The sequence below is a fragment of the Lissotriton helveticus genome, chromosome 4_1, assembly GCF_964261635.1.
Source record: "Lissotriton helveticus chromosome 4_1, aLisHel1.1, whole genome shotgun sequence".
Classification (NCBI taxonomy): Eukaryota; Metazoa; Chordata; class Amphibia; order Caudata; family Salamandridae; genus Lissotriton; species Lissotriton helveticus.
The window spans coordinates 799104894-799131494 of record NC_136063.1 but is presented as its reverse complement, the minus strand read 5'-3'; the positions used below and the strand labels follow the sequence as shown (position 1 = coordinate 799131494).

Below are 26601 nucleotides of genomic sequence, written 5' to 3'. Positions count from 1 at the left end.
TGTTATTGCATACTCCGAATCTGACTGCAACAGATCAGTTCGCTAACCAGAGTTTGTTCCTTACTGCTGCAGTGACTGAAGGGATTGAACCGCACCAAGGAGAAAGCCCGTTGGTGTTGCGGACAATAGATAGTGCCTATGGTGCGATCTGCAAAGGTAGCAGTGACAACAGATTTGTTTTAGGTGAGTTATGGAAATACGCACTATGGGAATTAGTTGTACTACATTAGTGTTGAACTGAGCTGATTAGACGATCATCACTAATGACGATGGATTAATTTTGGAGGGGGGGATATCTTAAATTTTAAATGGGCTTCCAAAAGTAATCAATTAGAAGTACACAACCGGATGATGGTCCTAAAAGACCCCACAGAGGGGACTGAAACGTCCATCTATGACGTTAATGAAACATTATTTTCAGTTTGTTATACATCTTTTTGTTATATAGCCAATCTCTATATGCATGCTTTTTCATCTATATTGTGGAGACTTCATGATTTCACTAATAACTTTTGTGCCTCCTTCTTTACTATCTACACAGCACAATAAAACAACTTGTATTGAACTTATAGGATTGTGAATTTTAAGGACTTTTGGCCATTTTAGTAAGTAATAAAAAGTGAAAATATAATTTTTCGAAGCCCCTAATTTTAGTTGTTACACCATAATAATTTTTTGTATGATATACCTGTATTTTCTATGAATTGATAAAATCCATTTAAAAATTCTGTTGCTGTTTGTTACATAACCTGGCTCCTGCAGGGTTACAGGGTTGGCCTATTTTGTTATATATTGGATGTATGCCAGGTAGTGCTGCCAGTACAACACTCCATACAAACCCATACTATAACAAACACTGACATGCAAGTACTAACCTGCAGTAATATACTGAGCGGATGCCAACTCCCCCGAAGCTCTCAAGGCACCTGAATATCTGAAAGAGAAGATAACCTTACTTTATTGTCTACACTTATCCAGGAATATAGAAGAGCACTTTAGACAGAATTTCAGCAATGACCGAGCAAATCATGAATGCCCAAAAATTCCTGCAATATATATTTCATATAGTTATTACCCAGTATAATTTTGTCGGACTTGAGTAGAGTGAAGGACCTAAATTCAGCGTCATGATGCCCATGAGCAAAGTAAATTCACACTATATGGCTCACAATGTGTTTAAAAAGAACCACACTTAACACAATCTACAGCAGCTTTCATCTGTGCATATGCCAATGGAATTTAAAATGTATTACACAAAGGCATCTTGAAAATACTTCATGTATTTCTAAAGTTAGTCAAATGCAAATCTTCAAGAATACAGTGAGATGGCTGGTGTTAATTTAAGATTCTCATGGACACTTATGCCATAATTACGATGTCAGTCGGAGTTCCCTCCAACCGACATGACTGCGATTGGGATCAGACCGACCTTAGGTCGGCAGTTCCGACCCCGCAATTAGGCTGCGACCAAACATGATGCGGTCGCAAACCTCCATTTTTCATCGGGAGCTTGTGCGACAGGTCGAAACAGCCCACAGCACAAGCTCCCATTGAAATACGGGTGTTTTTAAACAACCCTGCACAGGGCCACATGCAGAGGGCCAGGGAGGAGGGGGCCCCCAAAGCTGCTTTCCAAAAACCTTTCCATTACGGTAAGGCGACATCAAAAGGCTGTCGGAAACTGACAGCATGATCTCGCCGGCAAAAAGGTCATCCTTAAGGGATTATGAGGAGTTTCCGACCGACCAAGTTCCATGAGCCCCTCGGATTGTGTCGGTCGGTCCCTCCGACTGCTGCCTTCAACCGCACGCACCCTAATGCGTCGGTCGTACCAAAGAAGTAGATGCTGTTACCGCAACCGACAAACTGTTGGTTGCAGTCCAAACCGCATCGTTATGAGGCCCTTAGTTATTTCAACTGTAAAAGAGGACGGACAAACCAACTATCATTGTCCTCAAATATGACCTCTCACTCAAAGTGCACCTCACTAATGTGGCCACACTTAGACAGCCTCACACAGCTGGTAAGTTATTCATATTTATATAGCACCAATCACCATTTCCATGGCATCTCGCAACAGAGACTGCGAGGACCATGAGAAAGAACCTTCTTTACAGCTGTTGTTGAAGGGTGCTCAACTGCTATATACCCATGGATGGGCAACACATGAGTGCAGCCATTTTGCACCCTCAGGAGTTTTGGTATTGATTATCACTGGCTGTTGAACGTGTTCAGCACAACGCAAGGCTGTTAAACTTAAAAAGATTCTCATATCCATTTGCTACATTCCACATCTATCATCCCCAAATTGAAAAACTAATTATTATCGTTACAATGATTATGGAAGTCTAACAAAACTTACCGCTTAAGGGCTTCCTTAAGCTCTGGCACCGAGCGGATGCACTGAACAGTAGCATTCATGTAGCAAGTATTGCCCAAATTTGTCAAACCACACGGTAGTTCCATCTATGAAGAACAACATTAACGTAAAACAAGGTTAACATAGTACCGACAGATTTTTAGTCCATGTGTACTGGGAATGCAAAAACATGCAGGTTATCTGTTAAGGAGACACTTTAGAGAGGACTTTTCAGACTGAGATTAATAGCTGTGGAGTTGCTGACGCATGATGCTACTGTTTTACAGATAAGCAAGACTTTTGTGAGATTTCGGATATATACGACACGTTTTAGCCACTAAGCTACAAATACAACTTTGCAAAGCTTCCTCCTGCTGAGCTGATAATTCATTTTTCATTTTTTCCTCCACATCAATTTGATATTTTTAACAAAGTAAGAATACATTTGTTACATGTACAAGCTGATAGACTAAGTTAAATTAAACATGTAGATGAAACAAAACCAACTGGTTATGTCAGGTGCTTTTTACAGCAAAGCCAATTGAAAACTCAGTCCCACCTTGATTTTTTTTACCGACAAAGACCAATCTTTACAACGGTAAAATGCAATACTTTGACTGGGAAAGGGCTGGCGTGAGTCTAAGGAATGAGGCAGACTAGCAAGATACCTACATATCTTTAAGATGCAGACACCCATTGTTCTTCACCTCTTTTGAGCCTATCATTTTCACGCTACTGTATGAAACCAGATGCAACGTTATAGTTGTCAAATCAATGGGATTCTTTTTACACAGCAGTGTAATGCCTCCTTTTCATCCCTTTTAGCAGTAACCCCTTCAGATTTTAAATTCTTCAGTGCCTCTTGCCATGAAGTTCAGCTGTTCTGATTTTCTGAATGGTTCCAATCTAAATCTTTCTTTCGCCATCTAGGTGTTATTGGTTTCTTTGCCCTGACAGAGCTGCTGTAGTGATCCACCTCTCCTATACTACTGAAGGTGTGTCGGACAATAACTGGTTTTACAAACCCATGCTGTGTGATGGCTGCACTTTGAGAGCCTGGGGCCCTATGCACTCTAATGCACAATACATCTAAGTTTAACCATTTATACTCTATTGGAAAACATATCCTACATGGCAGACATAAGTGGAATAAAGCAAGCGTACATATGGGTGAAGGGGTTAGGAAGCGTATCTAACTGCGGGAGAGCAGTTTTGAACCTGAGAGCGGAGGTTCAAAATCTGGTAGTATAAAAGGACAATAAATCCTTCAACACCCCTCTAAAACACGCTTGCATACAAGTACTTGGTAATTTGCTGGCTGATGCTTCCTACAAGTGAAATGGAGTGATGGTGCTATAACACCTAACAGTTCTGTGGTGGGCTCAAGTCTTGTGTCTCTGAATCCCACTGTTATGGAGAAACAAGCTTTTCTTAGCATCCCATCTAGAGAAATTTCACTATGAAAATTAAACCTGCCCAGGATCATCGATGCTTGCCTTTGTAACTTCTTGACTTTTACTACTTCACGAGAGTGACTTTCAGAACATGAGTGTTTTTAATACCTAATCTTGCATGACAAACCTTTCAGTATTTTTAATAACACTTTTATTAACATTTGTTCAATGATCAAAACGGCATTATGTGGCACAACAAAACACAAGCGGTCAGTAAAATGGCAGCACGTACAGCATATACAGTATGTCAGCGTACAGCATTACAGTTAAAGGTAGATTCTCCACATTAAATATATGACTTGCGTTGAGATCCCAAAGTGGATCAGCCATGACTCCCACATTTTTGCTTGCTTCCAGGGGCATTCCCTTGTGTGGCGGATAGGTTTCTTGAGACCGGAACATTTATTGATTTCCTGTAGTGTACGGGTGCTAAGTGGGAAACCTGCACCTCCCCTAATTTCCAGTTTAGAGGACAAGTCAATGGGGAACTGGAGAACTACTGATACAGTGAGGGGTTATTGTTGGTCAATCTGTCTGGATCACCACACACCTCCAAGACACATGGAAGAGGTCTCCCTTATATGTCCTAAGGCTAGCACCTTGACGCATTTCGGGGAAGAGAACGTGCCCATTGTAGGTGCTCTGGTATGAAGTATACTCTGTGCATGTATTTAAATTAGATTGATTGAAGCCTAGCAGAAATCCCCAGTTCCCGAGCTGGCAGTTTTGCATCCACCACAATAATTTTCATCCTGTAGGTTTTATTCAGCTTCCATTGCAACCTCACTTAAACCAGCTTATGCGGTGAATCAAGTACCAGGGTCCGTGACATGTGCGGTTGTTTACCTCGCCAGGCGCAAAATGTCAATCTGGCTTCTAATGAGCTGTATTCAGGGAGACCACCTAATTCCTAGCTTTGTCCCTTAATGCACGTTTCAGTTGGAGGTATCTGAAGAAATGTGCATGGGAAACTCGTTGGCCTTCCCAAAAAGGACCTCATGTGTGGGCATGATCTCACACATCTCCCACCATGGATAGCTCAACAGCATTCTAATTCGAAAATACAACCTGTCAATTTACCGGACCTAACAAGGTTCAATACCAGAGTCGAGATGAAAGGGTCACCAGGCAGTCCCAAGCAGTCCATTGAAGAAGGATGTACTAGCACTCAACAACTAACTTAGTTATATGTGGTAGTGCAGAAGGTATTGGACCCCTGTAAGAGGATACGGAGTAAGCTGGTCTCCATAAATTGAGCCAGTTCATTTCTAATGGCAGTGTCATAGAGCACCAGCAATTGAGACTCCTAGTAATAACACTGCACATCAGTCATGGTCGGACCCCAATTACACAAAGTGCTATATAGAACAAGGGAAACCCAAAGTAGCAATAGGTTTGGGACCTTGGGGGTATACAATATTTCATGAGACAGTGGTCCCAAACATCAATTGAGATTTAAAAACAACGATAAATATAGACAAAAGTTGAAATCTATAATCAAAGTCCAGCCGGACAGATTTAATAATCAGTACAATCAGATGTGGCAAAATATTAAACAATTTCCAAGTGGGACACAAGCCTGTGTCCAACTACCACATACATACTAACAGAGAAGCACAAACAATTACAAGGCAAGACAAAGTCTGTGAATTGATCAAAATTAGAAAAACAGACAGTTATTACTTGAGTACACTTTCTGTGATTTCACAATAAAAAGGTGTTTCAATCATCAAGTGTAAGCTGTAGACGACATTTCGATCCTTTATAAATGCAGGACCATCATCAGGACATATTAATACATGCCTTTACTCCAATAATGTTAGATTCTTCTATTGGTATTTAAAACGGTAATTTCTCGATCACATACCTTATTTTGGTATTGGACCCCCTATTACGGGCTTCTCACATTACCATTCCGGGACTGACCGAATACTATTCTGAGCGATTGCTTGGGCGCTGCCTACATTCGTCTTCACGACCCCCCAATTGGGCATGCTTACACTTGTTCATCGGAGTGCACATCGAAAGTAATCTTAAGTGCCGACAATCCTGTTTTAATCTTTTGGAACTCATTATTGATTCAATCTGGCAGCTTACCGTTTTGGTCTATATTTATCGTTGTTTTTAAATCTCAATTGATGTTTGGGACCACTGTCTCATGAAATACCCAATTACACACAGACAGGACCTCTATCATATGTAACTGAGCGCCTTATATGACCTAATGAAAGTTCTGAAGGGGTTTGTGCATCTTCCACACACCAAAATAAAAACACACACCTGTAGGAATTCAAAGAGCGTAATGCAGGAAGATACACAGTACTAATGGGAAAGAATCCATGTTAAATAGTGACACTACCCACAAAGAAGATTGCATGAATTTCAGCAAAGGATATTATTTGAAGCAGACATTGGGTTCGAGTTAGGGAGGAGCGCGGCCGGTTCTGTTCGCTCACATGCTACAGGTCTCAGATGACGTGCATCCCTAAGTATTTAAAGCTGTTGACAGTTCATGGATAAGTTACCCCTACGAAGTGGGTAAATTACAGATTGATATCAATTAACCACCAGGTCTGAGGCTGCTCCAAAATTTGAAAATCTCCAAAGGCCCAGACTTTGTCAATCTCTGGTGTCTGGCGTTTAGAAACAAATCTTCACTGGAAAGAATAGTTGTTTCTCCTATTATTCCAGTTGAGTTTCTGTACCAATCTCACTATTCTAATCCAATACTCAAGAGGATAATTCAAATTACATTGGGGAGAGTGGGAAACCCTGTCTCATGAAATTATGTGTATAGCAAATGGGGGTGACAGCGCATCACTGACCAGCAAGCAAGCATGCGGGTGTGTATAATGGCGTTTGACGTACGATCATAGCCTTGGGCCCAGATTTGCTTGCTCAACTACAACACAGAAAAGATAACCTTAGCTTGGGGAATCAAACACCTTTTTAGAGTCTATTAATATAATTGCAAGGGGCCAGGTAAGTTGGCTGCCAACGATAAATTTGCTCACGGCAGGTTTTATCCAATTGCTCCTACTAGCATGAAGCAATTTTGATCAGGGTGTACCTGGTTGCAGATTACTTTTACCAAACTGGTTAGCCAGGGCATTGGCAAAGATTTTAACCTAAAAATTAAAGAGGGCAATTCATCAGTAAGATCCACAAATGTCCAAAGGGCAACTCTGTTTTGCAACCAGTGCGATGGTAGCTATGCAGAGGTAATCTGAAGATCACGGTCTATGTTGCATTCTCAGTTTTCAGACCACAAGTGTTGCATTAAGGCCAGAGACAAACCCTTTAAAAATTAGGCTGGGAGACCATATGCATCCGGTGTCCTACCACGATAACGGTTAATGAACTCGACAGTACCACAACTGTTGAAGGTCTAGTTCTGTCCATTCCTAAAACACTGAACAGCCCCAAACTTAGAGAGCATACCTAGAAATGCTGACACTTATTTATTGACTAATAGACAGTTTTTGCTCCTGTACTCGGTCAAGCACTCAGAGAATTACCAGTTGCCAGATTCCATTAGCAAAGAACATGTAGGCACTCTTGGCTGCATTCATTAGAATTATTACTTCAAACAGGAAAGATAAATACCAAGTTACTTATACCTTTTGATCGAACTTGGTAGGCCTTCACTGTCAAATGCCAATGTCAAATAGATGATATAACAAATGTAAAGACAGCCCAGGTTTGGCACCAGGTGACTACCTAGCTGAACAGTGGTGGTAAAGTGGCATGATAATTAATATTACTTAGTAATCGTAAAGAGAAGCTACCACAGATTTTCTGTGCACACAGGAGGGGGGGACACATTTCTGTCAATATCTTTGCTCATACCACCACATTCCAACTCCTCCTATCCCGTACTGAACCAGGCAAGGTAGATTCTAATTTCAGTGGTGCTTTATAGCGATACAATTGTGTTATACCGCTTACATACAAGGTATTTTCTTCAATTATTTATGTGCTACACATATAGTAATAATTATATACAAGTCACCAGAACAACATTAAACTTGAAAGGAGTATAGCAGAAGGGTTCCTGTGATCATTCTATTAAGATGGAAAAAAGAAAACTATTATAGTCAGGTAATGCCTTATATGTGTTAAGGAGTCAGCCAAACAATAAGGTGTCATTACTAAATCATTAAATGTAACCAAATACATTGATATGAAGCTATAGTGGACTCCATAATAGATCACTACTCTATTAAAAAAATAATTATCAGCCAACTAAGTTTAATAGTGAGTTAAAAAAAGCAGATCAATCAATTCACATGAATGTTACAGAAATAAACTTCAAATTTCTCAGACAGAGTGGGCAAGGTACTAGGATATTTGAAGATGCTTACAGCAGAAGCAAGTTGCTCTTCTGTCATGTCTTCTACGAAGACAGGTCGTAGGACTGGCTCTTCAGGAAGTGCTTCCGCCGAACCCATCATTAGCAATGTCATTCCCTGAAAAACAATGCGAGTTATAAATGCAGCCCATCAACCCAAGGGAAATACTAACATATAATTAAATCACACTAATGCACTGTGGGCTTTTTTATACCCCATGCATAAAAATCGTAGGTGTAGTCACCATTATTTCAGTTTATTCTTTATATATTAAAGAAATACAAACTTGATCGAAGGCCCCTACTAGTTTCAACAACTGAATTGTGAATCTTTAACTACAAAACAACCTGGAAAATTATTAATGGCACAATCATTTTCCTGATAGAATTGGTATAGTGCTACACAAAGTGTACTGTTCCACTTAATTAGGTTCTACAGAATGTAAATAAGGCAAAAACTGTCCAACTACACTTGCATGTATTTTAAGTTTAAGTGATATTTTTATATTTATAATAATAATCCTTATTTTATTTTGGTTCTGCAACTCGCCAGGGGGAGGGGGTATCAGGGGGGGGTTGGAATTGCCTCTTTCTAATTCATTTGGAATATATTCTGCTGCTGCTTGCAATCTGACCCACTATTCACTTGCCCTGATATAAGTAACTTTAATAGACTTTGATTTCTATAGCCTCAATGTGTTAGACTTATCTTGTTTTAGCTGAAAAACAAAACGGTATACTTAAATAGCTCGATACTATTCCTCTTTTTACTACCGACAAACAGTACAAGTTACTTACCTTCGGTAACGATATATCTGTAAGAAACAGTAGTTAGTGTTAGATTCCTTACCTTAGAATATCCCCAGGTGTCAGACTGGATCCGGAAAGTTTTGCGTAGCAGTACCTCTGCGCGTCGGTAGGCGTCATCTGCGGCTCCGCGTCCGTCGTTGTTGGCGCTGGGATGACGTTGGAGTACTTAGACGCCGCCCTTGCGCGCGGACCTCAGTTCTTATACACAGCTTTTCCACGCCAGAAATGCAGAGCTAACACTAACTACAGTTTCTTACAGATATATCGTTACCAAAGGTAAGTAACTTGTGCGTCTGAAAGAAACAGGTTAATGTTAGATTCCTTACCTTAGAATAGATACTCCAGCAATACCAACCAAATGGTGGGTCTCCGAACCAATGATCACACCAGAAAGTCCTGGAGAACCGAACGGCCGAAAAAGCCATCTCTCCGGACTTGGCTGTCCAGGCAATAGTGTCTAGCGAACATGTGCAGCAAGGCCCACGTAGCTGCCTGACAGATGTCCTGCAAGGGGACTCCCCAACCGAGGGCAGTAGTAGCGGTCGTGGCCCGAGTGGAATGGGCACGCAGCCCCACAGGAGGCTCCTTTTTAGCAAGTGAATAACAAGCCTTTATGCTCAAACAATGCTATAACAAGCCTTTATGCTCAAAACGACCACCGAGAAATGGTTCGTTTGTGCAACGCCCGTACCTTCTTAGCGCCCACGTAACCAACAAACAGCTGGTCGTCCACCCGGAACTGGCGTGTGCGGTCCAGATAAATTGAGAGCGCACGTTTTGGGTCCACACGGTGGAGCCTCTCTTCCTCTTTCGAGGGATGCGGAGCGGAAAGAAGGTGGGCAAGGTGATGGACTGCCCGATGTGGAAGGCTGTGACTACTTTGGGCAGGAAAGAGGGACGCGTTCACAAGACACCTTTGTCCGGATGGACAGAGAGGAAAGGAGGTTGAGAAGATAGAGCCTGGAGCTCACTCACTCTCCTGGCAGTGGTGATGGCAACCAGGAATGCAGTCTTAAGTGTTAGAAGACAAAGAGGGCAATTGTGAAGTGGCTCGAAAGGAGCGCACATCAAATAAGTCAGAACAAGGTTCCGGTCCCACTGAGGCATCACAAAAGGAACAGGAGGAAACATGTGAGTAATGCCCTTTCAGAATCTATTTACAACAGGGGACTTGAAAAGAGAAGGCTGATCAGGAAGCCTCAAGAAGGCTGAAATGGCAGAGAGGTAGCCTTTGATAGTGCCCAAAGCAGAGCCCTGCTGGGCAAGAGAAAGAGGAGAACTTCTGAAAGGGGGGCAGAAAGGGGATCCACAGCCTTTGCTGTGCACCATGCCACAAATTTGTTCCACCTGCAGCGTATACCGATTTTGTGGAGGGGCGCCTGTCTGCCAGAATCACATCACAGACTTCAGGAGGCAAGTCAAATGGCCTCAACTGTCGCCGCTCAATCTCCACGCATGGAGGTGGAGACTGGACAGGCTCGGGTGGAGGACCGTTTCCTGCAGCCGCGACAGAAGGTCCTCCTGAAGAGGCAGCGGAATCGGGGGACCGACTGACATGCTAGGTAGCTCGGGATACAAGTATCTTCGTGCCCAGGCCGGAGCCACAAGGATAATCTGGGCCGGGTCACGCCTGATCTTCAGCACTCTGGGCAGAAGTCGTATAAGCGGAAAAGCGTACAATAGACCGCAGCTGCACTTGCGACGAAAAGCGTCTCCGAGCGAGTACCGCCTTGGAAATTCCAACGCGCAGAACTGATGACATTGCGCGTTCTTTTCTGTGGCGAATACATCTAACCAAGGCTCTCCCCACTGCTGAAAGAAACCTTGCGCCACGTCCAAGTTCAGACGCCATTCGTGATCCATCATGCACCGACGGCTGAGTTCGTCCGCCCTGGTGTTCAGGGAACCTGCCAGGTGTTGAACCACCAGGGTGACGCCCTGGTGTTCCAGCCATTGCCAGAGGCGCAGAGCCTCCTGACAAAGGGTCCACGACCCCACCCCGCCCTGTTTGTTGCAGTACCACATGGCGGTGGTGTTGTCCGTGAACACCTGCACCACACTTCCCCGGACAGAGGGAAGGAAGGCTTTCAGTGCAAGCCGGATCGCCCGCAGCTCCAGAAGGTTGATGTGGAGCTGGGACTCCGTCAGAGACCAGAGGCCTCTGATCACCGCCTCTCCCATATGGCCCCCCCAGCCCAGGAGGGACGCATCCGTCACTACTACGTGCTACGGTTGGGGTAGGGAGAGGAATCTGCCGCTGACCCAATCGCGGTCCGTGAGCCACAACTGCAACTGTCTCGCAGTGCCCTCAGAGATCAGGACGTGATCAAACAGGTTGCCCTGATGCTGGGCCCACTGAAACTTCAGGTCCCACTGCAGAGCCCGCATCCGCCATCTGGCGTGATGCACCAGAAGGATGCAGGAGGCCATCAGCCCCAGAAGCCGCAGCGCCAACCTGACCGAGACTCGGGATAAAGGCTGAAAGATCGGAATCAGAGCCTGAATATCCCGAACCCACTGTTCGGGAGGATAAACCCGAAACTGCGCCGAATCTAGTACCGCTCCGATGAAGAGGAGCTTCTGAGAGGGACACAGGTGTGACTTCGGCACATTGATGGAGAACCCCAGCAGGTGCAGGAGGTCGGCCGTAGTCTTGAGGTGGTTGACGACTATCTGGGGCAAGCCCGCCTTCAACAACCAGTCGTAGAGATAGGGGAAGACTGACACCCCTGATCTGCGCAGATGAGCTGCGACCACCACCATCACTTTCGAGAACACCCGAGGGGCGCTGGTAAGGCCGAAGGGAAGCACGGTAAATCGAAAGTGCTCATGGCCTATCGTGAACCACAGGTAACGCCGGTGGGCCGGCAGGACGGCGATGTGAAAATATGCATCCAGCAAGTCCAACGCTACCATCCAGTCTCCGGGGTCTAAGGCAGCTAAGACCTGAGCCAAAGTCAGCATCTTGAACTTCTCTTCCGGAGGAAGCCGTTGACGTTCCGCAGGTCCAAGATAGGGCGTAGGCCCCCTTTGCCCTTCTTGGGAACCAGAAAGTAGTGGGAGTAACAACCACACCTTACTTCTGGCCCAGGAACGCACTCAATGGCCCCCTTGGCCAAGAAGACCATAACTTCCTCTTGCAGAAGTTGCAAGTGATCCCCCGACACGCGGTGGTACTGCGGTGGCATGGCTGGAGGGGTCGCCTCGAAGGTGAGGGAGTTGCCCCTTCGGACGATTAGCAGCACCCACCTGTCCGATGTGATGGTGCGCCAGTGGAGGTGGTGATGACGAACCCTGCCCCCCACTGGCGTCAAATGGGCCTGAAAGCTTGGACTAAGAAGGTTTGGAGGCGGATGCTGCAGGGGTGGGTGTGGACTGGCCTCGCCGAGGTCCCCTGGCACCGCCACGGCAGTTACCACGACCGCTGCCACGCTGGATGTTAATCTGCGGCCTGTGGCTGGCAGGACGTGAGGGGGCGCCCTTTCCTTGGCCTCGAAAGGAGCGCAAGGCAGAAGTTTGCTGGCCCGACAGGCCCAAGTACTTGGCCGTAGCCCTGGAGTCCTTGAAACGCTCAAGAGCACTGTCTGCCTTGCCGCCAAAGAGGCGACGGCCATCAACCGGCATGTCCATGAGTGTGTTCTGGATATCAGCCGAGAAGTTGGCACACGTCAGCCAGGCGTGGCGGCGAACCACAACCGTCGTAGAAATCGCCCTGCCTAGCGAGTCCGTGGTATCCAGCGCACATCGAATAAAGTACCGTGCTGCATCTCCCCTTCCGCAAGTGCTTGACCGAGTTTTGCCCGGGCCTCCTACGGGCAGTCTGGCAGCACGTCCGCAACCGTGTCCCACAGAGCGTGGGTGTAACGGCCCAAAAGGGAAGTGGTGTTGACCGACCTCAACCCCAAACTAAGTGAGGAGAACAGCTTCTTAACGAACTGCTCATACCTTTTGGATTTCCGATCAGGAGGGGCAGTCGGGAATGTGGTCTGGGAGTTAGAGGGCTGGATAACCAGGCTCTCGGGGGTGGGGTGGGTGGACAGGAAGCTAGGGTGGACAGGAAGCTACGGTCGCCCGGGCCGGGCGGTGGCGTCTGGCCACGTTCCAATCTACAGGGGGGCCTGTAGCGGGCTTGGACCAGGTGCCCAACAGAACGTCACTAAGGGCCTCAGTAAACGGCAGTAGAGGCTCCGAAGAGCATGCCTGCGGTTTGAGGACCTCGTGAGGAGGTTAGTCCTCACGGCTGCGACGGGGAGCTCAAGAGCCAAGGCCTTGGTCGCCCTAGTCAACATCACGCTGTAAGCAGCCCTCTCCTCTGAAGCCACGGTAGGAGGGGAGACAAAACCAGTGTCGGGCGAAGTGTCCAGACCACTGGCCTCACCTAGCTTAACTGCCCAGTCCTGATATGACTGGCACGGTCCTCAGAACCCTCCCAATCCTCCTCGCCTCCCATCGCCTGACAGTCAGGTGCAAAGGATGGGGCCGGATCATAGAAGAATTGCTCTTCTCTCGGCGTCTAGCGACGCCGGATCCGGACCGAGGAAGGGACCGGGGATGACGTCGTCCGGGGACATCGTCGAGGGAGACACCCAGGGGGGGGTCGGTGCCGGCGGAGGGGTCGTAAGGTCGACCAGCGGCGACCCGGATCCAGTGGGGCCCTACGGCGTCGGGACCGAAGTGTCGACGGCGCCGGAGCACCTGAAGGTGCCGGGGCCAAAGCCCCCGGCCCGCTTGGGCACTAAGACGGGGCCGCGGGGCCCGAAGGCACCCGACGGAGGAGAGAGCAACCTCATGGCCATGAGGAAGGCATCGATCTCGCGTTCAGCCCAGGGACCGGCGGGTATGGAGCTGGCCGCGGAGCCTGCTGCTCCAGCAGAGCCGCATGGGCGGTGTGGCGCGAACCCCCGGCCACGTGGGGGGGGGGGGGGGGGGGGGGGGAGAGGAGTCGGAAGAGCGATGTCGTCTCTTCGACTTCTTGTGCCTCTTACCGGAGGACTTGGAGGCCGACGAATGGTGTCGACTCGCCGAGCTGCGATGACTGTGGCCCCGTGACCGGTCCTTCGATCTCCTCCTGGACGGGGACCGTGAACGGTGCGGGACCGACTGCTGGAGCTCGAGGCGCTTACGGGACCGCTCCCACCTAGCCTTCGACTTCAAGGCCCGGCAGTCGGGGCACGACTTGTCGTCGTGGTCGGCCCCAAGGCAATAGAAGCACCTACGGTGGGGGTTGGTAACCGACATCAGGCGGTTACAATCGGCACAGGGTTTGAACCCGGCATCCCTATCGGCACCGAGAGTCGTAACAACTCATAAAAGGATCCAAAAAAAGATCGAAAAAGTTGGTCAAAAAGTGACTAAGAAGTACTTATTTTTCCAGATCTGCGCTTGCTGGCACGGAAAAAAGAAGAACTGACGTCAGCGCGCGAGGGCGGCGTCCAAGTACGCCGACGACTTCATCCCGGCGCCAACGAGGCGGACAACGGACGCGGAGCCGCAGACAACGCCTACCGACGCGCAGGGGTACTGCTACGCAAAACTTTCCGGATCCAGTCTGACGCCTAGGGATATTCCAAGGTAAGGAATCTAACACTTACCTGTTTCTTTCAGATCAGCACATACTGAATGATTTATCTAGTTTCTTCCTGATCAAGGCAAGATTACAGGCATTACTATCAGAACACATGGTTAAGCACAGACATAACAAGCAAGACCTGGATTAGAGACTCATTACATTTTCACCCCCTAAAACAAAAGCAAGTTTCATTTAGGTGGAAATTCATTTATTTCAAAGCCCATATTGATGGTATTCATTACTGATCATCAATGTAAAACTACGAATCAGTACCAATATATAAGTTTGTTCCAATTCAAAAAGCATATTTGTCACTCAAACTCAACAAATTTGGTAAAAATGCTTTAATTTTAAAGCAGTAAAGAAATAAGCAAGCTTTGGTTACATCAAATTATTTACAATTATGTAGTCAGCATCACTACTCACATTCTTTAACTTGATGTTGCCCCATTCGTCATCCTGTTTTGGGTCACAGCAAAAAAGAAGAGGATATTAATGTTGCATTTAAAATTATGTAAGCATGCTAGCATTAATGCAATGATTTCACAAATATTATTTAGATTTTTTTATCACCTTAACAGTTCCACAGATAAAAAAGGAACAAAGCAACTGATTTTACACGAAACACTAATTCCCGTTTTCCATCTTTGATGAAATTCAGCCTTTACATGGAGCATCCTCACACCATGTTCATAAACTTTGCAGTATGCATCAATCATATACGGGCGACATCCAGCTCTAAGTGTGAGAAGAAGACTTATAACATCTTAAATCATGACTAACAAGCACAGAAATATGGATGTTGGGTGTGCACCTGCACCTTACCACTGTCAAAATAGAGTTAATCATTGTGGTCCTTGGGGGTATACTCTATTGAACTGAAAATAGTCCACCCAGCAACTGCTGCATGTGTTTTTAAATCCAGGCCTCGAAACGTTATAATAATGTTACTAGACGTGCGGGTCTAGTGACTTGAATAATCTACTCGACGTAACTCTAATGCACTTGACCTATAAACTGGTTCAAATTTTGTGATCCTAGGCAAATATTTTATTTCATTGAGTCACCTTTTTCTTCACAAATAAATAGGAGAGAATCTTCAAATATGTGAGTTCAGCATGTCAGCTGTTTAAAAACGTATAATGCCTTATGATATGATGAGTTTGGCAGTGCAGGAGTGGGACCGCCCCGCTCCCGCACCACCAAATCAGAGTAGGAACCACCATCCAGATAAGGAGTTTTCTCCTGGTCTGGCAGGTGGTTCTTTGACGGGGCCTATGAAATAGGCGGCACCGGAATAGGAACATCAAAGACAGTACCTTCACGACATGGACTGCTGTGGTATACCCTGCAGGTACTGGGGTGCATGCACAAGTACATCCACATGGCATGGGACACCAGGGGGCCCTATCCTTCGTTTCCTCTTTGGCATGATTTTGAAAACCATGCCAAGAAGTAAACGATCAATATGCTTGGCAGGACCGTCGTGATCCCACCAAGCACACTGTGGCCTCAGGACAGCCACGCAACCGCCAGGGAATGACGGTTCCCTGGTGGTTGCAATGGTCCCAGCGCCACCTGACCGCCCTAGTCATAATAGAGCAGTCAGGAAACCACTGCCGTAAGTCTGGTGGGCCATGGACCGCCAGACTCCTAATATGGGCCTTCTGTTTGATTTAATAGACTAAACATTTGCACCATGTATAATAAAAAATAAAAGGTATATATGACCCCTCACTAGTCTGTTTGTTCATCAACAGTAGTGTCATCAGGTAGGGGACAGGAATGTTTCTAAGTTCATTCATTAAAAACTCTTACTTTTAATAGATTACTAAAGCATGATGAGGTACTACACTGTCATTTACAGACCGCACATTTCCATTGAAATGACCACAAACATTCCCAGTTTTACTGACAAAACTGTATAGCGTACCAAAAAAATGGGAAAAGTGGGTTTCAGCAAATATTTATCATTTGCATATCACCAAGAAAAGTGTCCTGGTTTGTTTTAATCCCATTAGAATATGTGCTTCCATCACACATTAAAACATTTTTTAAAGTGTTCTCCCAACTACTGAAATTTATTTTGAAATAGATTTTGAAAGAGATTGGAGGAGGCACAGGAGTGAATCATCAATGTGGTCTGGACTGGCTGGAGGGGTGCAGGTGAAATGAGGCGGCTTCTGGTGGTCAGGCCCTGTGCTGTGTGAATCTGCAGTCAACGACTGAGCACTAGCCGCACAGTGGGGAGCGGGTGCTCCTGAGGCGGCCCGAGTGACCTCTGTGGGGACTGTGCTTGATCACTCCGCTTTAGCTGCTCTTTACCACAGTTCCTGGCAGGTTGTAGGTAGTGGACGCTGGCAACAGAGGCGGAGTGGTGCACACTGTTGTGGGAGGCTTCGGAGTCTACCATTGTGATGGTGGCAGATTACTGTTTCATCATTGGGCAGGCCCCATCACCTGTCACTTCTAGTAGAGTGGGCAAGGACAAGCAGCCCTGGGCACATGACTCCAATACTATTAAGCAATATACTATGCCGCAGCAACCACCTGGGCGGATAACCCGGCAATCCGGAGTGGCCAAAAGTGAGGACACCCTGGTGGCTGAGCCTAGTAGGGCGATACTGCTTGCGGCTATAGAGGCGTCTTACACTGCTTTAGAGCACTATATAGAATCAGTATTCATTGATGTCAATCAACTGTAGGGCGGACCTGCGCAAGGTAGCGGATTAGGTCACTAATGCTGAAACAAATACTGAGACCTTGCAGGGAAACTTTGCGGCTCTGAAACTTCAAATGACCACCATGACGACGACTACAGTGGAGTGGGATTGGCGTGAGGAGGATGCGGAGGGTCGCTCCGACTTAGCAACATAAGGGTCTAGGGTTTCCCCAAAAGAGGGACGGGATAATCTGAGACATGTTTCCTGGAGGACTGAGTGCATACTATCTTGAAACCCCGGGCCTGGTTCTTTTTTTGCAGTGGGGAGGGTGCATAGAGCTTTGGTGTCCACACGAGACTAGGAGCTCCTCCCAGGTCCATCATCACCAAAATGCTTAATTATCAAGACAGGGACTGTATCCTACCAGCATCTAAGACCAAGAGATTCCCCAATTTGATGATGCTAAGATTGCCATATGCTCAGATTACACAAAACAAGTACAGGAGCAGTGCAAATCCTATCTAGCTGTTAAACAGAAGTTGCGATCACTCCAGCTGCGGTACATGCTCCTGTATCCGGCACTGCTGAAAGTCATTTAAGGATAAGGCACACTTACTTGATCGGCAGGAGGATGTTTGATAATGGCTGGAACTTAGGGATGTTGCTGTGGCACCTGGTCAGGGGAGGGGGGCAATCCTAGGGAATGCTGGAGTTTTCGATCTCGAGTGGGGCACCCCCCGCTCCTAACAGCCTGGGGATAACTCGAACGTAACTCCTTTGGGGGCGCACCAAGTGATGATCGGGGAAGATGGCGCGATTCATCGCTCTACCACAGAAGGGCAGGATACGGAAGAAGAGACCGTTGCTCGGAGGCCCTCAGATGGCAAGGGCAATGACTCTCAGGGCACCGTACATTATGTGATACCTGACACTATTGCCTCATTAGAATCAAAGGGTGGGGAGGGGGGCTGGGGGGGGGGGGGGGTCGCACAAGGCGGACCTGGCTCAATTTCACTATGAGGGACTGCCCATTCACCAAGTTTCAGGGTGGGCCAGCCATTGGTAAGGACTGATTTAGATACCGCCTGAACCAGATCTGTGTGGTGGGATCAGGATGGGGGGGGGGGGGGGGGGGGGGGCGGCATTTGAGCGAGATGCACGTGACGAGAATGGACTCGGAGGTTATTTAGGATTCAGTGAGCTTCCAGCTGGATGGGCAGTGTATTGGGGTGTGGGGGGGGGGGGGATTTGTGTTTTAGTCCCGTTTGGAACTGTGGGGGTGGGAGGGAGAGGAGGGTTCTTCCTCGCACATGCTATAGGTGGGCTTTGATATTTTTTGAGGGGGGTTTGCTTTGTTTGGAAATGTACTTTAAGTTCCACAGATTGGGGAGGAAGGGGTGAAGCAGAAGATAAATGTTGTGAGTCCGCCATTAAACCTTATGATGCAGGGTGAGTTCAGGGTCCTCTCCTCGAATGTGCGGGGACGGGGCACCAATGTGTAGAGGTACAGAGTTTACTTCTTCTTAAAGTGGAATAAAATAGTCATTGCATGTTTGCAAGCTATGCACCTGGACAACTTGGGGGCTGCACGATTGGCTAAGACATCCTATTTGACATATGCTAGCGGTACATTGGTGTGGTTGGCCCCAGGGTACCGTTTGCACACAGATACTTAGAGGCTGATGTGAGGGATAGGTACATGCTGCTACAAAGCACCCAAGATGGCAGGGATGTGTCCATACTAAACACGTATGACCCTAATGCTGATTCGGGATTCTTCTGTTCCATGCAATACTTCCTGATACATACCCCGATGTGCCCACGCTACAGCTGGGTGATTTTAATCAGGTTTTGAATCAGGCACTGGACAGGGAGTCCCCCGAAGGCGGCCCCATTGTTGACATGACGAGGGCCTTGCGGATCATAACGCAGAACTTGGGTTTGCAGGATGCCTGGAGGTCGGCACCCCACACACAGGGTCTTTACAAGTCACTCCTTGATGCACAATACCCGTAGTCGACTAGACAGAGTGTTGGTCGGTGGGCAGCGGACGATGGTAAGGGTCTCAGTTACACATTTAGCAAGTTACTGGTCAGATCATGAGCCGGTCTCTTGTTGGGAATCATGGGGGGTGGGGGGGGGGTGGGGGGTGGAGAGAGATCTCATTAGGGGTATTGGCTCATGGAGTCTGCCGGCAGACATATTGGACGATCGACCGGGACGGGAGCATGGTCTTGTGCACCAACTGATAAGTGATTATGCGGACAATAACTCAGGCACTATGGCCTACAGAGACATGCAGTGGAAGGCCCAGAAATCGGTGCTCAGGGGTGCGTGTACAGGACTCACTTGCAGAGTGAGCGGTCAACTCAGGGCGGAGCTCCAAGTGTCTGCAAATGGAGACTTAAACTGGTGTGGACATACCTGCTAGGGAGCTGGCACTCCAGCAGCCGGCGGCCAAAGTTTGGGACCACCTGGATAAATATGCTAAACAGAATAGGCAGAGATCGCATAGGGAGGGTGGCAAAACTAGGAGATTCCTTGCTTGCATAATACACAGAGGACCAGCCCCACCGGTTGCGACGCACTTGAGTACATGGGAGGGTCGAGAAGTTACATCTTGAGAGGACATTTTACACACTTTTCAGACGCATCTGCAATAAGTATATCCGGCAGACTCTGGTGTCGACCCACAGCCTTATACTCCCTAGCTGAGTCTATCCCGTTTGGAGTCAGAAGTTGTAGAGGCCCTTGAAGCTCCTTTGGAGATAGAAGAGGTTAGACCTGCAATTCGTGCTCTTCCTCGTCTGAAGGCTCCTGGAAGCGACTGCTTCCCCGACCTTTATGAAGCTTTTCCAAAGACGTTGGCCAATCGGCTGTGGAAGGTCTACTTAGAAGTGTGGGATGTTGGCATCTAGCCTCAAACAATGAGGGAAGGGGAGGTCTACCTACTGCTTAAACTGGAGGTGGGGGAGGGGAATCTGACCCAGCCGCTTATAGATCCCTAACAATGATCAACATGGACATGAACATCCTCTGTAAGGTGCTCGCTACTCACTTGCCACCCTATATGCAAAGTTTAGCACACAAAGACCATTGTGCCTTTATTCCTGGCCATAACACTGGGATGAACCGAATGGCTCATGTCTTTCATGAGGTGCAACACAGGGACGAATAATTAGCGCTAATGACTACTGATCTAGAAAGTCCTTTGACACAGTGGACTGGAGATACCTCTAGGATGTGCTCCGAATCATGGGCTTCGGGCTGCATTATCGCAAGTGGGTGCACTTATTGTATACTAAGCCACGTTTCAAAGCGAGAGTGGGTAAATGTCAAACTGAGGCTTGGGTAGAAGGGCGGGGGACCCCTCAGGAATGCCCGCTGTCACCTCTCCTATTTGCACTTGTGATGGAGCAGTTGGCTATCTGTGTGCGACGGGAGATGCAGGAATGGGGAATTGTGTCAGGCGAGGTGTGGCATGTCAACTCACTGTTTGCCGATGATGCGTTGTTCTGTCAGTCACCCCCCCCTGCATGCCGGTTTCAGTGTTGCTGGGCTTTTTGGAGGTATTTGGGTTGTATTACAGTCTCCTGCTGAATCGCTAAAATCACTGCTGTTCCCACTCGCCCCTCTGGCCATGGCAGGGAGATTACCTAATTTAGGCCCACGATGGGAGCCATCCTACTTTGGATATCTGGGGATTAATATAGAGCATACACAGGAACTTCAGGTTCGACAAAATATTGGCAGTTTCATGGAGGCACAGAGGTCCTCCGCGTCATTTTGGAACACATTGCCCCTTTCGTTAACGGGCAGAATGACAATCGCTAACATGGTACTCTTGTCTAGATGCTTAAACATACTGCAGAACTCATTTTGCCTGCTTCTGGCTCATTTCTTTAGACAGTTGGACACCATCCTAAACTCCCTTCTGTGGCGGGAAATCGCAGCAGAGTGGCACTGCCAACCCTGACCAGACTGCACATGGATGGGAGCATTGAGGAGCAACACCCGGACTTATATTACTTCGCAGGTCAGCTGCAGTATGCGGCTAAATGGCATGAGAAATGGCGGTTGGTTAGCAGGGTAAAGTTAGCACGCCTGCCGGAGCAACTAATGGGGGGTGCAGGGGTACCCTTGGATGCCCCTAAAATGGTTAGGTACACAACCATATTGTGGCATAGGTATGTCCGAACGGTGTTGAAGCGGGCCCCATTCTACAGGGAACTTCTGATTTGGATACTGAAGCCCGTCCGACTGTTAATGGATCATATAGGTCTTTCCAGGCGTGGTTCGATGGTGGTTGTGAACAACTTGGAGATCTGCACCCAAATGAGCAGTTCATTTCCTTTCAGGAGGCCCAAGATACTTTAATAATTGTCCCTGGTCATTTCCTGCAGGATGCCGGCATAGCTGAAATTTCTTAAACAACATGGCCCACTTATCCTGTGGCCCCCACATCCACTTGAACCCTGGGCATTATAGTGTTGGGGGGGGGGGGAGGGGGGGGGGACGACACCGCTATACTCCTATATAAAGCTGTGTATGAAGACGCAGTGGGGCCTACTCCAAAAGCGCACTTGGACTGAGACATAGATTTAGACACACCCTTCACCCACAGGGACTGTGACAGAGTTAATGATCTTAGTCATACGGTATCGTGCAATGCGTGTTTTTAAATGGACATTACAATTTTTTGCATAGGACCTACCTTACAGCAAGGGGGCTCCAGCGCTGGAATCCTACCTGCTTAGCAGAATGCCCTAGGTGCGGTGTGGATGGGGCGGATTTTTTATTTTTTTTTACACTTAGCCTAGCGGTTTAGTGGTGTTCAGCAGTACTGGGCTTGGGTGGTGCCAGAGATTTACAAAACTGTGCACATCACTTTTGACCTTACTCCAGCCTCCTTCCTACTGGGTAATATTGCAACACCAAAAGGTAAGACGATGTCCTATAAATGTTTGCAGCTGGTCCTGGCCAGGTGGTGTGTGGCCATTACTTGGATGGGTCAGGGAGCCCATCTTTGCCCGCTGGCGCAGGGACATTATGGAATGGGCGGTGGCTGGGGAAACTCATGAGACTTAGCAGGTGGGACAATAAGGCTGAGGAGGACATTACTGTGGGGGTGATCTGTTTTATGGGTTCTTGGACACCAAAGTGGACACAGATATTGAGGATACTGAAAGTGCTGGTGGCTCTGGGATGGAGTGAACTGCTGTTGAGGGGGTGGGGGGGAATAGGGCTATTTTTTTAAGGAAGCCTTGATAATGGTAGGGGGTCACGCAGGAGGATTCATGAAGATGGAATGGGTGTATTAATGCGCTCACATACATTCTGGATCATCTGGGCTAGGATTTAAGGTATGTATTGCTCTTCCTTTCCCACAGTGCTATATTGTAGATTGCTTTGAAAACGTAACAAAAAAAAGTTTAATATTAAAAAAGAATTTTAAAAGAAGAACAATCCCACAAGAATTTTGAGGCGTCAAACAAAATCACAAACGTTTTACCAGACCTGCAGGTCTACTGACAGATAATCTACTCCACCTAGCTGGCCCATAAACTGGGTCCAAATTATGTTATCCTGGGCAAAAAAAAAAATATTCACTGAGCCGCCATTTCCTCCCTTATCATATATGATAGCACCTTCAAATACGAATGTTCAGCATGTCTGCTGTACAAAAAAACTCTTGTTTGATTTACTGAACAAAACAGTTGCGAGATATAGAATACAGATCAAGCTGCATATAGGATACACAGACCCCTGGCTTGTCTCTTAGTTTATTAACAGTATTATCATCAGGGCGGTGGCAAAAATGTTTCTCAAATCAGGTTTAAAAACCACAACTTTAAATAAATATGTAACTAAAGAATGAAGTGGACTGCCATTTGCAATTAGCACATTTTCTGTTGAAACAGCCACAAAATGTGCAAATTACATGCGGTTTTACGGATAAAACTATATAGTGTACAATGTTTGGGAATCTAGTTTCTAAAAATATTTGTCATTTGCACATCATCAAGCAAAGTGTTCCTATTTGTTTTGCCCTTATTTAAAATCTGATGAAATCACACTTCTGAATTGCAAAAATATATATATATATATATATATATATATATATATATTTGTCGAAATTCCCAATATATTTTTAAATATTTGTAAGATTTATTTACAAGCTATTTAAATAATGTGTTTGAATGGAAACCTGACAACATACATTTTTCACAATTACTGTCAGAGAGCTCACTTTACAAAATCCTCTAACTACAGTAAGAGAAAGAAAAGTAAAACACCATTATCCAGAATACAAGCAGCAATTAGTAGAAAGACAAAGAGACATTTGACAAATGTGTCATATCTTCTTCCTCACACAACCAGGCAAGGATTAACGACGCCGTGTACTGGCCACAAATACTTTATTGGGAGAGCTGAAAAAGACGCGTTTCGCCTGCCCTGCAGGCTTGTTCACCGCTTGGTGGTGAACAAGCCTGCAGGGCAGGCGAAACGCGTCTTTTTCAGCTGTCCCAATAAAGTATTTGTGGCCAGGATTTAAAAAGGCATATTTATTGCTCATTCACTTTCTGAATGAACAGAACACCTGTTCCTTTCGCGGTTCAAGTTCACTTGCCAGAACGGACCAGTAGCTCCTAAAGATAACTACCTGATCAAATCGGACTCACTATATCAAGTGGGCGAGAAGATTTTTGGATGCCTGATCAGTGACCACCCAGAGATCATTAGGTCAGCAATGGAGCCATGGTAAGAAAGCCAGTAACTAATCGAAATAGAGAGGGTTTAAAGGAAATCGGAATTGTGTGGTTTGAGAGATGCAATGATGAGTGATGCATCAGCACAGTCACATTTACTAACTACATTTAAAAAAATCTCATGTTCAAATCCTGCTGAACGTTTGACAATAGTGATAGACTGACGTTACAAATGTATCTGCCTATTGTGAGCACACAATAGACTTCCATACTTGTAAAGTAATTTAAAAGACACCTTAATCAGCGATGGCGGATGACCTGTAGGCTCATCCGATTGTTTTAATTTCCAAAGCACAACAATAGTTATAAAATTAAGTTAAGCGCGGTTTAACCTGACTGCATAGGAAAAGCAACAAAATGCCGAGCAGTTTATACCTACTATTATTCTCAGTATGTGTATGTGAACATCTCTCAACAAATGGAAAACACCACATTTTATCTCGTAACTGAAATGTTTCAGCACTACAAGGACTGTAAAACTAAGGTAGATACACAAGTCTAGAATTTTTTATGCATTACAACCCCCCCCTCAATGTTTTCACCATTACCTTTAGAGTTCCTCCTTTAACCATAACTTTCTGTCTGGCCGGCTGAACCCCAGTGAGCGCAAAGAGCTGTGCCTTGAAAACCATTGGGGTTTCTTCTGTATTCAGCTCCACATTGTCGAATTTTTCCTTTCCCCATTTTACATTAACTGCAAATAGAGCACAAATAATTATCAAAGTGCTGCAAGTACTAAAGACATTTCTGAAAAAAATATACACCGTTTAGAGTGTCATAAACAAGTCACTAGGTTACATCTGCTCTCCTCAACTGTAGCGTTTAATTAATCCTTCCATTATTTCGTTATAGCTCAGTACTTATTTCAGGGCTGTAACTAATCTAACACCAGTAGTTTTGCCTGATAGCTGAAGCATGTACATTAATGGCTGCTCACATTTCTACATGACCATTTCTTAATAATACAATATACATTTTCTCCCACTGTTAAACCTCCATTAATGGCCATGAAAAGGAAACAGGGGTCAGGAACTAGTAGAGTGCAAGTAATCGAGTAAACACTGTTATGTGTACAGAGGCACACAGCACCACAATATCCAGCAAAGGGTAAAATGTGCTCCTCTGTCAAATTAGTTATAACATCAAAGACACACTAGCAATCATGAAAGGGAACAGGGAGGTATCTACAGGTGCAGTGTATTCCACTTAATCCTAACGTGGGAAGTACATGTATACAAGCACCCACAAGGAGAAATGAGGTTATCAGGCCCAACTCACTTATCCAACAACAACTACTGACAAACTCACTCAAAAAGAATTGCTCTATGACACATAAGTGAACTAAAGCATAGACAAAACAGACAAATGGCAAGGGATAAAAGAAACTACCAGTGTTTTTAACAGAGAAAAAGAACAAACCAAGCTTTCAGCAATATTAACAGCACATCATAAATTAGACAAAGGGCAACATTACCCCCAGAACACGCAGGTCCATACACCAAAGACTAGATCAATTCACATGCAACTAAGCAAATTGTACAGACCTGATCACACGACTACTTGTACAAAATGGACTTTGACAAACAAATAGTCTCCACATTATACAGAACAGATTTTGGTGTCTAGTGAACCAAATTGTCACACGACCACTATCAAATAGAAACTAAAGCAACAAAGAACACTGTATCATGCCATGAGGTCCCAACATGGCGGCTACAACACTTTAGTGAAAAGCCAATCCATTGTGGACATATACTTCACTACAAAGGAGTGCTGTGTCGACTGGAAAGCACAAGCAGTGTACAACCAGTGATTGGGTGGAAGTCACCCACCCACTGATATACACATTACAGACACAGCAACAAAAGCCTTTCGCTCCAAGACATTTGCAGTCAGAACTAAAACAACGCAATCCAAATAATACAAACTATTTGCCTAATAGCTGTGCATGCTAACAACGCAATCCAAATAATGCACTAAACTATTTGCATGATAAGCGGCGGTTGTACCTCGGGTGAAGAGAGCAAGGGCAGGAGTGCGCTCCATTCGTGCCCTCGCTCCTAAACTTTGGAATTCCTTCCTTGCGAGTACCAGAAGCATTCAAAATCACGTGTCATTTCGTAAAGCCATAAAAACCCATCTTTTTCCTACCTAATCTGCTCTTCTGTGTGTCACTTTGTCTGTCCTATGTTAGTTTGAGATTAGCGCAGGGACGCCCCTTTGCTGGGGCAGCTATGCGCTCTATTAAACTTATAACCAACATGCACGTGCTATTACCCTCTCAATGCTTTACTAAGTAAAACTGAATGCACAACCAGTGGGCTAGGACCCAGTACCTCACCAGACATCCACTGTTCCGCAAAGATATGCAATACAAATTACCGAGCCCTCACTATCAATCACCGACTGGTAGAAATCAAGTTTACTAGTAAAGAACAACATATTTCTAGCACCTTGGGCCCTCATACCCAGTCATTCACTGGTGTACACTAATTCATGTGGCACATATATTCTGAACAACTGCACACACATTTATCAAAATTACACAAATTATTGAACACAATCATTAGCAGAATAAAAGGTGCACTCTCTGATGTACCTTTTCAAAGAACACTAATTTATAGG

General features: G+C 46.0%; 1 protein-coding gene across 2 annotated transcripts in view; it reads right to left on the bottom strand.

Moving 5' to 3' along the window:
• USP14 (ubiquitin specific peptidase 14) overlaps positions 1 to 26601 on the bottom strand; it is a 325147-nt gene that overhangs the window by 272802 nt on the left and 25744 nt on the right. For both annotated transcript variants that reach the window (XM_078687445.1, XM_078687446.1), the window contains exons 2-6: positions 24525 to 24670; positions 14970 to 15002; positions 8178 to 8282; positions 2363 to 2466; positions 876 to 934 (exon numbers count right to left, since the gene is read on the bottom strand). In XM_078687445.1, the coding sequence (XP_078543571.1) occupies positions 876 to 934; positions 2363 to 2466; positions 8178 to 8282; positions 14970 to 15002; positions 24525 to 24670 (447 nt within the window). The remainder of the gene's footprint in view (positions 1 to 875; positions 935 to 2362; positions 2467 to 8177; positions 8283 to 14969; positions 15003 to 24524; positions 24671 to 26601) is intronic.